Source organism: Trichogramma pretiosum, unplaced genomic scaffold (genome assembly GCF_000599845.2).
Source record: "Trichogramma pretiosum strain Unisexual culture from Peru unplaced genomic scaffold, Tpre_2.0 scaffold6, whole genome shotgun sequence".
In the NCBI taxonomy this organism is placed as follows: domain Eukaryota; kingdom Metazoa; phylum Arthropoda; class Insecta; order Hymenoptera; family Trichogrammatidae; genus Trichogramma; species Trichogramma pretiosum.
Genome location: NW_019641678.1, coordinates 2,726,507 through 2,741,742, shown reverse-complemented (window position 1 = coordinate 2,741,742; position 15,236 = coordinate 2,726,507). Strand labels below are relative to the sequence as shown.

Genomic DNA, 15,236 nt, shown 5'->3' with positions numbered 1-15,236 from the left:
ATGAAGAAGTTTCCGAGTTGGCTGCTCGACCTGACTCTGGTCATGCTGATGACGGCGTGTCACCAGGTGAGGGGAGAATTCTTCGTCTTATCGGGACCAGAGCATAGCCAAGGAAGTCAACTGAAAGCCCGGGACATGTATTGCCTGACCAATGACATGGGCAGCGCATTGTCTTGGAACAGCAACCTCGAATGGGACGTGTCCAGACCCGACGACGACGTCTCCCCAAAGCCTCTAAGTACAAGCTCGTCGACCTTATTTCAAAATTTTTCTCTTCTTATCTCACGTAAACATAATTCCATCTACGAGTGCAGTTCTCCACAATGCCAACAACGTTTATCCGGAACAAGACAGTCTCAACTGTCAAATGGGCCAGCGCAACGAGTGCTCGAAAACTTGGACGAGAATCGGTAATTGGAGCTACGTTGACATTTTGGACCATCCAATGGCACCTATTTTGGACAACCGTTGGGAAGATTTTCCAACGGTTCGCTTAGGAAATGAGTACATTCTCTTCGATGGTCGACCAAATCCCGGAGTACTGACGATATCCATCAGGGGCGATTCAAACGTTCGCATAAAACTGTCTGAAGCCAAATCTGATAAACGATTTTCTGTCTATGTCACCTTGGGACCCTTGCAGAATACAATCAGTATCAACAAGAGATGTGAAGGGGCTGGCCTCGACTCAACATCGAGCCCTTTTATAACAGATGAATGTGAAACTATTCTGGCTTCGAACCAAGTACTGTAATTAAACTTTATAGCTCGTATTATTGCGATTACGACTTAAATTTGCATTTTTTTTCTCGATTTTTAGAAGTCAGTTTTATCATCAATAGAGTGGATAACTCTTGTCATTAAATGGCAATTTGCAGAACGATTCGAACTTTCGGTAGAAGATTTAAACGAGATATTTATGAGCTACAGCACCGACAAAGGTTACGAACTCATCGAATCGACGAATAAAGCCCCCATGATTTACGCCTTCGCTAAAAGTGACGGTCCCATTTTCATGAAAATGCACAACTGTGAGTACTGCAAATTACTACGCGCAAATTACAATTAATTCATTTTGTTGTAAAAATAACTTTCAGACGGCTACTCCATGACTTTAACGACCAAATCAAAGCTAATCAGCGCGGACATAATGTCGCCGTCGCAGGACAGGAACATGTGCATCGAGATGTCCATCAGTCTGTGCGAAAATTGCTTGATGTTCGCCGATTTTGTAGATAGCAGTGGCACGCAAAAGGCGGCTGCTACATTTACTAACAAACTATCGAGCAGCAAAAACGGTTTGCCAGCCTGGCGAAACGTTAAAATCAACAAGACTTTGCCCAGGGACATGGATTTTCCCGTCAAATTATTAATCAACACTTTGAGCAATACCACTAAAAATAACAAACCCTTCTGGGCCATATCCAACATTCGCCGATGTTACAACAGTTCGTACAATCCAATGATTTATATCGGCATTTGTTTTTTCGATTAATTTTATCTTCTCAAGTTTTTTGTTTTAGGCGTTTACAAAGCTATCAAAATTAGGACTTACAATGCAAATAGCTCTCAACCAAACTCATCTCCGGGTTGGCAAAAAATCACTTGTCAAAAACTCAATCCGGATGGCTCTTCAACGGTAATCGATTCTGTGAACCGCGATAGTTCTACGCCAAATCTAGGTAATTGTCAACTTTGTCGCTTCAACTCGAAAGAGAATTGAAAATTAATTTTTTTTTCTCAAAGATCGAAAAGCGTTGTGTCAAGAAGGTAAGGTAGGTTCATCGTGTCAAGTAAGGTGTTCTGATTTATTCATCGACAGCGGCGATTGCAAACAGTTACACGTTTGCGACCAGATCGGATGTTCCTGTGCTCAAGGATTCAAAATGCCCCAGTGCACTGAACGTGAGTTATTGCACTAAATCATAAATTATTTATAACGATATCCTAGGCAATATCATTTTTTTTTCTAGAATGCCCTGAACTGACCTATGGCCACGAGTGTCAACGTAAATGTGGCCATTGCGCCTACAATAACTGCAATGCTGCCACTGGGGAGTGTAAATATGGTTGTAAAAATACCGACAAACAGCTATACCTGCTGCCTTACTGCAAATTTGGTACGACAAGTCATATGTGATTCTGATTCAACGCAATTCAATTTCATGTGCAACTTTTATTTTAGGAATCGGATCACCACCAGCACCGATAGTAGAATCAATCAATTCAACCTGCGTGAGAGTGTATTTGAAAATGAAGCCAGAATATAAAGCCATTGACACGGTTATTCGTTTTGAAATTCGAGTAAGTCGGATACTTGATCGAAAACAAATAGCTTCTTTTGATAAATCATAAACTTTTGATAAATTTACGTTTTCATTTATTTTTTCAGGAGAATGCAACTGCCTCGGCTATAATGAGCGATGAAATAATAATCGACAAAAATACGATTAATATCGATTTTTATGCTGAACACCTAACTCCTGGAACACGCTACAAAGCGGTAGGAATCGTTTACAGTCAAAATCACACTTTTCTCGGAGAATCGACTAATTTCACCACTCAGTGCACTGGTAATGGAAAGAACAAACAACTTACTGATACATACGGAAAACTTTTGAATAAATAATCATTATCCTTGTAGAGTCGACTGCTTTGAATTTTGTAACAATGGTAAAGATGACGAGTTTTACTTTGGACAATAAAGTCGATGTACATGTTAATGATTCCTGTCCTCAAAATTGGTACAACATAAAATTAATGGATGAAAAAAACGAGACACTGTTCGACGGTAGCTCGAACTTCCCTCGAACTTTCGAACAACTTGAGCCATTTAGTAATTATAATATGATCATTAAATCAAACAATAATACACTGGTAGACAGGATGCTGCGGACTCTCGAGGGAGGTATACTTCAACTACGATACAAGGAAGATAAATAGTGAGAATTACAATTTAATTTTTTGGAAATTTGTACTTTTTAGTACCGGATGCAGTGCAAAATTTATCAGTTAAGGCATCTGAAGATCAAGTACGCGTTGACTGGTTACCTCCAATCAATCCTAGAGGGAAAATTGTCAACTACACTGTGGAAATTAGAGTAATTATAATATTATCAAGAAAAGTTTGAAATAAAACGATTAACGCTCTGTATTTTTTAGCCTATCGAATTTTTCGGCTGTGAAGATGTGAATTCTTCAATTGCTTACGATAATTATTACGAGAAGCCTTTAAAAACTGGAATCATAATAGACGATCAGATACTCGACTCGTATAATTATACATTTGATGGATTGATGCCATATGCAAAATATCTAATTAATGTTTTTGCAGCTAACACTAGATATAAAGGCGAGATTATCAGTTACGAAATTGAGACACCAGCCTCTAGTTAGTTATTTTAGGAACTGACGACTATCTATATTTTTCTTGTAACTTCATATTTATTATTTACTATATTTATTATTTTTCTATAGAGACCGCGAAGGAAGAATTCAGCCATTTAAGATTAACGAATGAAACTTCTTCAACAACTGCCGCATATTTGAGATGGGATCCTCCGGAAGATTGCACAACAATTAGAGGGCCCACAAAACTTGCTAGAGTATCAATTCGACGAAATAATGGACTGTTGGTAAAAGACGTTGATGGATATTCATTTCCACTCGAAAAAGTTGACTTTAATGGAACTGAAACATACGAAGTGAATTTATATCCTCTTCGAGAATTGAATGGTGACATCAATGAAACGGCGTTTAGCAATTTAACTTTTACTATGCCCGCTAGAGGTACGATTCATTCAATAACTTACGAATATACTTAGTACGTCTCTGACAATTTTTTTTGTAGCACCACCACCTGTACAAAACTTAGAGGTAATAGAAATAATTGCCAACGAGTCCGTAAAATTACGATGGGATGAACCAAAACCACCTCACAACGGACAATTGAAATTTTATTCGGTTGTCTTTTGTAGTGAGAATTCAAAAAAAACTTGTAAAGAAGAAAAAATAATGGTTTATCGAAACGAAACATGTGGATTATCGGATTCGTCATCTGTCAATATTTGTGCTACGATTCCTCTACCCAATGGTGATTTTAATCAAGTACTCGTGAGTCACTGCTTTTACAGAATTTTAGCGCTAATAAAAATTGATACGTATATACATCATTTCCTTATTATATCATTTAAATAGGTCAGTGCTCATAATAACAAAATTGCCGAACCATCAGAACCCGTGATGGCACCACTAATACAAAAAAGAATTGGTATGTAAAAACATTATAATGTAAACTCATAATCTTACGTGAGTTTCTGTTATAAAAGATCATTTAACCCACAGTTCCCTCGGCACCTCAAAATCTGAGCTTAAACATAGTAAAGGATGACAATTCAACAGTTAAGGTGACTTGGAATCGTCCTCTTATAACTGGCGGTAAATTGGAAAAATATGTCCTTGAAGCTAGACTTTTGAACAGTTCTTTGAAGGTCACACCATGGAAAGAAAAAACAATAGACTATGAAGTTCAAGACGATGACTACGGACCATTGTACAGTTACGATCTTAATTTGTTTCCCTCATCGACATTTAGCATAGCTATAAAGGCGATAACAGTAGAAGAAGTACACGGTAAAAAAAGTGAACTAATCGTTGAACTTGATGGTGCAATGGATTTCGATATCGACGATTTGAAAATAAAAATGAATGGAGATTCAACGCTTTCAATAACCATACCGAAAATTAACAATGAAGTTGAAGGAAGTTCTTTGACGGTAGTTTTGCAAGGATTCAGATTTTGCGAAGATACGAATGCGTTTAACGTCAGTAAAAGAGATAATTTGATTCAGTTCCCAAACATATTAAATTCGTCTAACTATGAGAGTCGGCTTGTTGCAACTTTTGAGGTAAATTTCAAAAATCAAATATTTCTTCATTTATAAATAACAAAATTAGAAAAAATACAATTTTTTCAGAAACCTGACGAGTGGGTTGGTAGAGAATTCATTATAGGGCATAATACGCCCGAACAACAATCGAACGAATATAAAATGTGCGAAAATGAATCATACTCGGTTCACTTAATTTTAGCTGAGAATCTAAGAGGTGAAAAACGAGTAGTACGTTCGATTAATTCTGATGAGGTGCTTATGAGCCCATCTCAACATGATTTCTCATTCATGTGGCTGATCATGTTATTCGCTATCATATTGGCTCTCATTGTCTTAATTTTTCTCTGTTATCATTGGTGAGAATTAATATTGATACTTACAAGGAAAACATATGAGATTCAAAGCCCAGATCTTCTCCAAAAATACCTTTTCCGATGATCCCTGGGGCCCTATAGATCAGAATAAAAAATACTTTTTTCAGAAGTCCTTATTAATATTTCAGAGAGGGTCTTGCTTTGAATCTCATATGAACGTCTTGTAATTGAACGATTTTCAAAAAAATTTTTTTTTACTGTACACTTAAATATGGTGTACGCATAGGTTTTATAAAAAGTGTGCGCAAAAATACGAAAGAAAAAGACAAAGGAAAGTCCAGACAGAGCACTTGCAATTGTCTCCGGAAATAAAAACACAATTACAAATGAATGAAGATGATGTCGAGTCGATTGAGAAAGAGGATTTTGATAGCAAGTGCCCGTCATGGAGTTCAATAATTGATTCCTCATCGAAAATTAATGTAAAAGAATTTTATCATCATTTCGAATATGTTTATATGAGTGGAAAACTACATGATGACTATTACGTAAGTGAGCTACAATAAATTTTCGAGTGAAAGGAAATATAAAACTTAGCAAAATTTATCAATTAGCAACATTAATTTTGAATAACTTTCTAGAGGTTGAAAAGAGGTCCCACAAAGCCATGTGCCGTAGGTTCTCATGAAAACGTTGAATCAAAAAATAGATATTCCGAGTTAATACCTTGTAAGTAATATTAAAATCACGAAATTAAACTGAATATTTTATTTTTAATTATATCCTTGTAGATGACGAAAATAGAGTTATTTTACCTGGTGATGGGATTTCAAATTACATCAATGCTAGTTACATAAGGGTAGAGAAATATTTCGTATACTTTAAAAATTATTTAACCATTATTTAATCATTCATTGCAAATACCTATCTCAGGGTCACCATGGTCTAGATTGCACCGAGAAGAAACGAGCTTACATTGCTACTCAAGCACCAATGAACAATACCGTAAATGATTTTTGGAAAATGATTTGGCAGGACAATGTAAAGCTTATATGTATGTTAATGAAGCTTGTTGAGGGGAATGAAGTAAGTAAAAAGATATTTAATAGAATTTATTTTTTAAATCGTGAAAACACGTTTATTACCGTACATTTCAGATTAAATGCCAACAATATTGGCCATCACAGGAGGGAGAAACTGTCTCATATGGAAATATAACAATCAAATTGGTAAGCGAAGAAGAATATTTCAATTACACGGACAGAATTTTTAAAGTGACTTGCGCTGGCAGTGAAGAAAGTCGAAAGGTAAGCTCCATAGCAATTCATAAAAAAATTTCAAAATAATCACGATTTTAATGTGAATTTCAGGTGCGGCATTTACAATTCACAACGTGGCCGGATGAGGGAGTACCGGAAAATATCCGCTCATTGGCGCAGTATCTCGTGGAGGTGCGCACATACCTGTCGATACCGCAATCACCCGAAGATGCTCCAATAGTTGTTCATTGCACTGACGGTGTTGGTAGAACTGGTACCTTTATCGTTTTGGACATGTGCATAGCTCAAGCAATTTTGACAGGGGTAATCGCTCGTTTTTTTTTTTTTTTTTTTTTCATTCAAATCATCTTGCGTTAGTCTCGACGAAAATATATTGAAGCTGTAACTTTTTAGGAAGTCGACATTTTTCCGCACATATTTAAAGCTAGAGAGGATAGAATAAATATGGTCGATAAGTTGGATCAGTATTTACTTATTCATGTTGTTTTGCTGGAATTCTTCACCATCGAGTTGAATACCTGCTTCGAATGCGACAGTACATTAGCGGAAAATATTTTCAAAGCCAAGCAAGAATCATCGTTTCGCTATAGACGGTGAGTTAAAAATCAAAGACATCAACTTCAAATGAATGTTGTTCCTACAAGTTCGATTTAATATTTTCAGCATCACTCATAGAGCCTGGTACGAACGGATATTTGAAAAGCCTCAGATGGAGGAAAAAAAATTGTCGGCTCGAAACAAGGCCAAACATAGGTTTCCCGATACGGCCAGAGATGCACACAGACTGTACTTAAATAGATCGATAAGCAGCGATCCGGAAAGCGATTACCTGGCGGCCTGTTTCGTTCGGGGTATTTTCAAAGATCGCAACTATATAGCAACGCAGTTACCGATGCCAACGACGGCTGGCGACTTTTGGCGTATGCTTTCTGAGCAGAACGTCGAACACGTCTTGGTGCTTCAGTTGCCGGATTTGCATGATCCAGTGCGTAGACTTGCTCGAGATTCGCCATTTTCCTAATTTCTTCGTAATTTGTCGTTAATTTTTTCATTCATTACAGTCTTATTGTGAACTGGTACCTGACAATAAAGGATACGCTGGGACTAATTACATTAAGGTTATTCGTCAGGCACACCTCACTGAAGACTTTCAATATTACTTGAAGGAAGAAGTACTTATTATCGATAGCTCTAAGGTGAAACAAAGTCAATGTCTCGAATAGAATAAGATAAAATGCGCTTTAAGGAATTTACTAATCATTGTATTTTTTTTCATAGCCTTCGAGAAAACAAATAGTGAAATTTTTTAGCTACAAAAATTGGACGGAAACCCCAAAACCATGCCTAAAAGAGTTGTTGCATATTTGGAGAATGTTGGAATATCAGCCCAGAAAAATACAATGCCCAATTGTTGTAGTATGCCGGTAAGTACTTCGAAACTCTTACAGTTTAATTCTTATTAATTTTCATAAATTTATCGGTCATGTTTGCAGTGATGGGGTGACTGCATCTGGATTTTGGCTGACGATGTCTCTATTGTTTCAAAAAATGATAATCGATAGGAAATGTGACCCATCTGAAGTAGTTCGTACTTTGAGGCGTCACCGCGAAGACTTTTTCAATCGTCCTGTAAGTTTTTCCTCACATTTAACCTTGATACCAAACAACTGTTATTACATACATATGCTTCAGGAATATTTGGACTACCTGTATGATGCTGTTTTGGCCTGGATATTGGATCCGATAGAGACTGACATTAATTAGTTTATAAACATAGGTTTATATATATACATGTTTTATTTGTAATTTATCTTCATTTCATGCTCGATAGAATACTCACAATTATTTTACATTACAATCTTCAATATTGAATTCGATTATATCATGCATGATCCACGTGAAAATTGTTGAAAGCTTTTTTAACTTTTATATTTTGAGATTGAATCATCAATAAAATCAATTAACTGCGACACATTAGCAAAAACTAATGGATAATTTGTATCCGCACATCCATAATTCGTGTAACTTGTGATTCCGACCACTATTCCTTGCACTACTAGTGGCCCACCCGAATCACCCTGGAAAATTTGCACATTAAGTAAAAATTATCTATTTTCGTTACTTAATATCAGTAAGAAAAAAATTAATTACTCTACAAATTCCTTGTCTTCCTAAATTAGTGGTGCATATCATCGAATCATCGAAGAAATTTTTAGGATACATTTTTCTACATAAATCGAGATTGCTTATTTTCGTTTTGGCTTTTCGCAGTAGATCTGAATTAGCGCCTTGAGCCTAAAAATATCCAACGCAATTTGTAATTTATTCGATGCTTTTTTTTAACTCATTAACGTCCAGAATGACGAAATTTCGCTTCGCTTGATTCGCGATTTTTCCCATGTTTTGGGCTTTGCAAATGTATAATTTGAGGTAAAATTTAATATCCTTTTAAATTCTGTGCTCACATTTTTGATTTGATGTTTAGTTAAAAAGTTATGGTAGTTTAAATAAACAAAAATAAAATTTTGTGCAAAACATCAACTTTGAAATTTTTTTTCGCAGTGTTACGGCGAAAAATTCAAGATTATCACCAGAGATGATCATGGGTGTAGAAGTAACTTTGAGAATTTTTGCAGATTTTTCGAACCACTTTTTCTAACAAAATTGCGTTCATGAAGTGAAATATTTATTAAAAACCAAACTCATTTTTTATCTCGAAAACCATTGAGTTTATGAAAATAATTTATGGAACAAAGGCCTAGATTAATCAAAGAACACATTTGAATTTTTCAGAATTTTCGGAGGCGATATTCCAGTTTCCTGAAAATTGTGAGATATAATTTCCAAACATCATGTCCAAAATTCTGAAACACAATTTGAAAATATTCCTAAATCAATTCCAAAACTTTTTTGTTCTATAAACTTTTCCTATAATTGAATTGTTCTGAAGTAAAAAATTATACATTCTCGCCCGTACAGTTTTTTTTTGTGTAATCATATGTATTAAAATTTTACTTTAAGGATGCCATTTTGTTAAAAAAATTTGTGAAAATTCCTTAAAGTACTTCTACACCCATGATCACCTCTGATCATATTTTTTCCGCAAGACTTCGAACATAATACTCCAAGTCTGTGTTTTGCACAAACTTTTACATTTTTTTTGTTTCATTTTGTTCTTTTTAAGCAACCATAACTTTTAAGTAAACATCAAATCCTAAATGTGAGCCTGAAATTTAACAGGACATTAAATTTTACGTCAAATTATACATTTGCAAAGCCCAAAACATGGAAAAAATCACGGATCAAGCTAAGCGAAATTTCGTCTTTCTGAGAATTAATGGGTTAAAAAAAAAATCGACGTACCACAGTTCTGCCGAATCCACTCATAACAGCGTGTGAACCTTCTGGAATAACGTAATTCTTTGCAGGTAAGTTCGCTGGAGCCGTCAAATCGTCAAATATGAAGTAATCTTGAACCTACAGCAGCAAATACTTTTTTAATTATATTTTTTAAGAAATAATTTTAAAAGAGAAGATAAAATTGCATCTCTGAAAACATCTTCTGACCTCCAATACTGCAACATCATTTTTGCCAGGTTGCTGAAAGTTTTTGGCTACATGAATTGCAATGACTTGATTAACAGGCCCAGGTTTCTTCAAATTTATGGAACCACTCATTACTTCGAAATCCTCCGGATCGAATCTGGTTTTAAAACGAATTGAAGCAAAAATGTCATTGTTTCATTCAAATTATTAATTTCATTATTTACTGAGTGAGCTGAAAAAGTTACTCACTGATCTACACAATGGGCAGCTGTCAAGACATGCTTTTCATGAATAATCACACCACCGCAGTGATGCTGGTGACTATACGTGTTTCTTATGGAAACCTGTTGAATGAATTTTTTAATTATAATTTTCAGAAAATTTGAGGCAAAAAAAATTGTGAACCTGGTAAGGAAATTCGCCCGGAAACGCCTCGGTGCCTTCCACCATACGTTTCGATCTTGTTGGCGAAGATTGGACATCTGAAAATTATCACGGCATTCAATTATTTTTATAGCACTGCGTACTGGCATAAGTTCACATGTATGGCATGCTTTTCGGTGGCATAAGTCGCACATTCTGGCACCGGTGCGCTCGCATCACACTCACATACGTTCGTGCGCTAACCTTACATCGCGCTACCAGAAAGCGCGACTCATGACTCGGATAAGGGGGTATAAATGTGAACTTAGCACAACGCTATAAAATGTTCCAGCTCCTCGCTGCGCTCGGGCCCTCAACTACGCCGTGCCAAAAAGTGTTACTTATGCCACTATAGTATCGTAATAGTACTTTATGCAACGGGTACGGATATACTTTTTCAGCGAAACGAGGGGTTGCAGCACGAGCCGAAGGCGAGGGCTGTAACGAGTTTCGTTGGAAAAGCATATCCGTATCAGTTGCATACAATATTTTATGGTACAAAAGCCTAAAAGTAGCGGCGAAGTTGCGATTTTTAGGTTAGCGTGCCATAAAATATTTTATGGTACAAAAGCCTAAAAGTAGCGGCGAAGTTGCGATTTTTAGGTTAGCGTGCCATAAAGTACTATGATTGATCAGTAAAAATTTAAATGCCTATAGATTTTTAGTAACTTACTTTCAAAATTTGAGATGCAAAGAAGAACCAGTGCCAACACTATCATTTTGCTGAGAACAATCCTGGGTTATAAAACATTGCCATTTTTAGAATAGATGTTACTTTTATAGTACCGATATGCAATCAAAGATAAGATTGTGGCGTGAATGTCTTTCGATAAGTACCGATTCTTCAATTAACCTATGGTCGTTAAAAAAAGATCATCGAGCATTAAAATATCTTTATTTATCGAAGTCATTAAATGAAACTAATTGTAACAACAATGATCAACTCTCATATACTTGTACTAGTGATGTTTTATTACGGCTCGTACGTACTACTACAACACGAAGAATATCTCGATTTCTATACAAATCTTTCTTTGCAATTACTTATACATTGAAAACATGTCTTTATTGATAAAAATACTCTGTGCAAATTGCATTACATATCGAACGATTGAGTTAACCGTGCAAAAATATGGCAGAAAAATGTACAGATTTTATACTTCATCGTTCACCTCTTCATTGAATACTTATGTTATTAATTAAAAGCCCAGAAACATGTGTCTTGATAAGCCCGATCATATTTTCATCGGTTCAAGTCGCTTAAGTTAGTCCCTGTCAGTAAAATTTTCCATTCATAAAAAAAATTGTTAAATTGTTGTAATATTCAGAGTAAACCATCAGCATGACCCAGGTGGTGTCGGCTTCTTCAAATAATCAATGGTTACAATCGTGACGTAGGGTAAGGTGACCGAACATAGGTAATATTTGAAAGACTCGTTTATAATAAAGATGACAAAAAAAGTTTAATTGAAAAAACGGGTAGATTCTCTGTATTATTGCGATATTTTATTTCGAAGAAGAACGGTATTAGCGAAAAATGTAAAAAACTAAAATATCTTACGATTAATCAAAGAATACACATACGAATATTTACAGAATTTTTAAATAATTTCGATAAAAAATCTGGCACGAGCTCTTAACTACATGCAAATTTAAAAGAATCTTTTGCGCTCATGACTTGGGAAACTTATTTGTTTATTTCGATACTTAGCTTAGCAAATGGGAATTTTTAACTTTTACAGTTAAGAATCATTCTAGTAACAATTGATGTTCCGAAGAAACATAAGTTATAGAAGCCGCTGTAGCCCACATGTTTAGCTCTAAATGTTGCGATACACTAATGCGTATTTACATAAAATACGGATCACAAACATGAAAATCAAATGAAAATTCATTCTATTTCAAGCCCCTATTAAGGTCTTAAGTATAGTATTGTTTTTTCTTTTAATAAACTCGTCGTGAAGAAATTTGAAATAAAAAACACGAAATATTAGAACATCAATTTGCAATGTACATTTGTAGTATTGTAATGACCGAGCCACGTGAAAAATAGTTGATGCACTCATAAAATGTTATCGTCACTCGTTGCAAATATTCGATAATATAAATGAAAACTTGGCTAAATTCACTTTAGTCTCGTTGTAAAAATGAGTCATTTAAACGGCAGCTTCTTAATCTTCGTAGTTTTCACAGCTCTGACGACGGTCACAGGTAAAACGGTTACCTACACAGCTCGTGTCGTTTGCACATTTATCAAAATTGATGGACCTTAGGTATATTTGTGAACAGTGGTCATCGAGCATATCGTGGTCAATTCAAGTATCAAGTGGCTCTGACGAACGCACAGTCGGAGCGCGTATTGTGCGGCGGAGGCATTATCGCTCCATCGTTCATCATCACAGCTGCTCATTGCGTGTGCGATAGGAAAAACCGCATCAGATCGGGCAAACTGTTTGTCGTAGTCGGAGCGACTGATTTCGCAGATCTGCACGAGCAAAGGATCCAAGTGCAGGTTACGAAGATTTACTTACCGAAGAAATACACGAACGTCAACCCTCATCCGGGTCAAGAATTCCTACCCAAAGCAGACATCGCCGTGCTCAAGGTATTCGTGCGCATAAACTTTGATTTTACAATAACAAGAATTGTTTTGCAATCGATCTATAAATACGTCGACCACGTTCGCAGCTGAAAAATGCCTTGGACCTAGAACCCAAAATATTTCAACTGGCAGAGGCTCTAAGCTTTGGGAGCACGTCGTCGGATTGGGTGAACGCGATGGCAACGATCGCCGGCTACGGCTTGTACGACATCGACTGGGAAAACATCAAAGTCGATGCGGCCAGCAACGAGATCCTACAGTACGGCTCGACGTCCTACAACTCGTTGCGTTGGATCAAAACTCGAGTGCTGAGTAACGACATTTGCAGGGAAAAGTACAATGTGCCCGTGAAGCCCGAGCAAGTGTGCGCTATAGCTCTCAGCGATTTGGAGGACGTCGATGCTCACTGCACACGAGGCATATGTCACGTAAGCCGTCGATGACAATTGAACAAATTAACATCGATTGAAGTTGATTTACGACGAGCAAAGGACCGAATAACGTGAAAAAAAAATGTTTCTACGCGCTTTTCCAGGGTGACAGCGGCAGTCCACTGGTCGTTGAAGAGCGCATCGCTGTTGGCGTTGCCTGTACAGGTTCAAAACTCTACAACAAAAATATCAATTTGGGCGTTTACACGAGAATCTCGTCCTACGCCGACTTTATCCGCAAGGCCATGGACAACGAGAAATCCGTGGATATACGGGAAGCCACTTGGATGACCGGAAATATGTTTCGGGACGAGGGTTTCGAGGAGGCATAATTTTCCAGCTGCCGAATAGAAAATGCCCTGCCGAGCGAGGCCGTCAACTTTCCAATGATATTTGTAACAACGGAGCGGGGTAAACAACGCGAGTCATTCTGCGCGGCATCGGTATAAATTATACATCGTACTACACGCGTGTACTTATTGCGATCAAATACACGAGATACGCTGATTTATGTTATTATTATTATGTATCTCTATGCCTCTCGCTGTATTGAGAACTTTCTTCATTGGCCATGTATGAACGACTTTGGTCGACCGAAAAAAGCTTCATACCATTGCAGCAGATAAACAGATATGTGTATGAATCGACACATCCCACGCCGCACGCGCAGTGCATCGCTGCAAAAAAAGGCAAAACGCCGTCATGCCGAGCGCTTCGAATAAACATCTTTTATCCGTTTTATTTATATGGAACGTCGATTTCTATCATTGAAAGTAAAAGTAGGTCGAATAGTACGACAAAGCTTATATACATCTTCCAAGTCAGGTATACTCTGTAGTATTCATATGCATGCAAATTTTCGCTAGAATAAAAGTTTTCATCTTTCAAATTCAGATTTCAAGAAAATCATAGTTACACATTAATAAGCATCGAGTTAATAAACATTATATTATTAAAATACTCGTATGAACATAATTAATCGTACCATAAGGTGATAGGTACAGAGAGTAAATTTTTTCGAACTTTTTTTAATAATTAGACAACATTGAATTATAATTATGATTTTCTTATTTATTTGAGCGTTTGAAAGACATTCGAAATTATAGTTGAGCATGAAAGAGATCAACAGGATAAATTAGTGTTTCATATTGTGTTCTATAGCAGCAACATGCATCAGTAAAATTACAAGCCGTTGAGCAATTTTTTTCTAAATAGACGTGCTACTTTTTTGTTATTAGATCTATGATACTGGGCGTAAATCTCGTTGGAGTTATCAATTTTAGAGTTTATTGACATTTTCCCAAAACTATAAATGTTGAGCTCGCACAGGGTCGAGATTTCCTAATAAAATAACAACTGTCAATTTTCACGATCGCATTAATTGAGTTGATGTGTATCACAAGTAAGCTATCTCCAAACGGCACTGCTTATATTGCAAGAGATAGTGTCAACTGTTTTTTTAGAATTAGTTATCCTTTTTTACTTTTACAGTCAACTTCAATACAAACTCCACTGCTCCATAAATAGAAAAGAGGTTTTATTTAACTTCATTTATTTTACAAAGATCAGTTATTTTTGTAAAAAATATTTGTAGTTATTTTAATTGTGTGAAGATATATTGTGTAGAAATGAAATCGTTTTTATATTATAATTTTTAACTATGTAAGTACTTACCAATAAATTGTCAACGAGTTTATAATTAAGCGTATGCCGATCGAACTTTAATTCGTCACAAAAAAGTTTGATTC

General features: G+C 36.2%; 3 protein-coding genes across 3 annotated transcripts; 2 read left to right on the top strand and 1 right to left on the bottom strand.

Annotated features, from left to right (window-relative positions):
* LOC106657806 (receptor-type tyrosine-protein phosphatase T-like) lies at window positions 1-8,451 on the top strand. The gene is made up of 29 exons (XM_023460799.1): window positions 1-238; window positions 315-745; window positions 821-1,031; window positions 1,098-1,448; window positions 1,524-1,664; window positions 1,747-1,905; window positions 1,974-2,120; window positions 2,186-2,304; window positions 2,393-2,573; window positions 2,645-2,908; window positions 2,986-3,101; window positions 3,163-3,391; window positions 3,478-3,789; window positions 3,851-4,113; window positions 4,198-4,270; window positions 4,345-4,907; window positions 4,977-5,248; window positions 5,493-5,754; window positions 5,848-5,935; window positions 5,998-6,065; window positions 6,140-6,292; window positions 6,364-6,513; window positions 6,577-6,789; window positions 6,880-7,079; window positions 7,150-7,471; window positions 7,548-7,682; window positions 7,765-7,910; window positions 7,980-8,115; window positions 8,179-8,451. The coding sequence occupies exons 1-29, from the start codon at window positions 1-3 to the stop codon at window positions 8,248-8,250; spliced, it is 6,015 nt and encodes a 2,004-aa protein (XP_023316567.1). The 3' UTR covers window positions 8,251-8,451.
* LOC106657805 (trypsin-7-like) lies at window positions 8,339-15,233 on the bottom strand. The gene is made up of 9 exons (XM_014379481.1): window positions 15,163-15,233; window positions 11,129-11,308; window positions 10,438-10,514; window positions 10,282-10,376; window positions 10,054-10,189; window positions 9,850-9,963; window positions 8,638-8,781; window positions 8,452-8,564; window positions 8,339-8,345 (listed from the first exon to the last, which is right to left on the bottom strand). The coding sequence occupies exons 2-9, from the start codon at window positions 11,172-11,174 to the stop codon at window positions 8,339-8,341; spliced, it is 732 nt and encodes a 243-aa protein (XP_014234967.1). The 5' UTR covers window positions 11,175-11,308; window positions 15,163-15,233.
* On the top strand, window positions 12,603-13,995 carry LOC106657803 (kallikrein-8-like). The gene is made up of 4 exons (XM_014379480.1): window positions 12,603-12,666; window positions 12,729-13,060; window positions 13,144-13,485; window positions 13,593-13,995. Exons 1-4 carry the CDS (start codon window positions 12,603-12,605, stop codon window positions 13,818-13,820), a joined length of 966 nt encoding a protein of 321 aa, XP_014234966.1. The 3' UTR covers window positions 13,821-13,995.
* Window positions 15,234-15,236: the final 3 nt, after the last annotated feature.

What these genes read in the sequence shown, in the direction of transcription:
- LOC106657806 (XM_023460799.1), top strand. Translation starts at nt 1, where the DNA reads ATGAAGAAGTTTCCGAGTTGGCTGCTCGACCTGACTCTGGTCATGCTG. An exon ending in GCAGTGAAGAAAGTCGAAAG is followed by an intron (nt 6,514 to 6,576) that starts GTAAGCTCCATA and finishes TGTGAATTTCAG; the next exon opens with GTGCGGCATTTACAATTCAC. An exon ending in TTATTATCGATAGCTCTAAG is followed by an intron (nt 7,683 to 7,764) that starts GTGAAACAAAGT and finishes TTTTTTTCATAG; the next exon opens with CCTTCGAGAAAACAAATAGT.
- LOC106657805 (XM_014379481.1), bottom strand. Translation starts at nt 11,174, where the DNA reads ATGATAGTGTTGGCACTGGTTCTTCTTTGCATCTCAAATTTTGAAA. An exon ending in GTGGATTCGGCAGAACTGTG is followed by an intron (nt 8,782 to 9,849) that starts GTACGTCGATTT and finishes GGATATTTTTAG; the next exon opens with GCTCAAGGCGCTAATTCAGA. An exon ending in GAAGACAAGGAATTTGTAGA is followed by an intron (nt 8,565 to 8,637) that starts GTAATTAATTTT and finishes CAAATTTTCCAG; the next exon opens with GGTGATTCGGGTGGGCCACT.
- LOC106657803 (XM_014379480.1), top strand. Translation starts at nt 12,603, where the DNA reads ATGAGTCATTTAAACGGCAGCTTCTTAATCTTCGTAGTTTTCACAGCT. An exon ending in AGCTCTGACGACGGTCACAG is followed by an intron (nt 12,667 to 12,728) that starts GTAAAACGGTTA and finishes GATGGACCTTAG; the next exon opens with GTATATTTGTGAACAGTGGT. An exon ending in CAGACATCGCCGTGCTCAAG is followed by an intron (nt 13,061 to 13,143) that starts GTATTCGTGCGC and finishes CCACGTTCGCAG; the next exon opens with CTGAAAAATGCCTTGGACCT.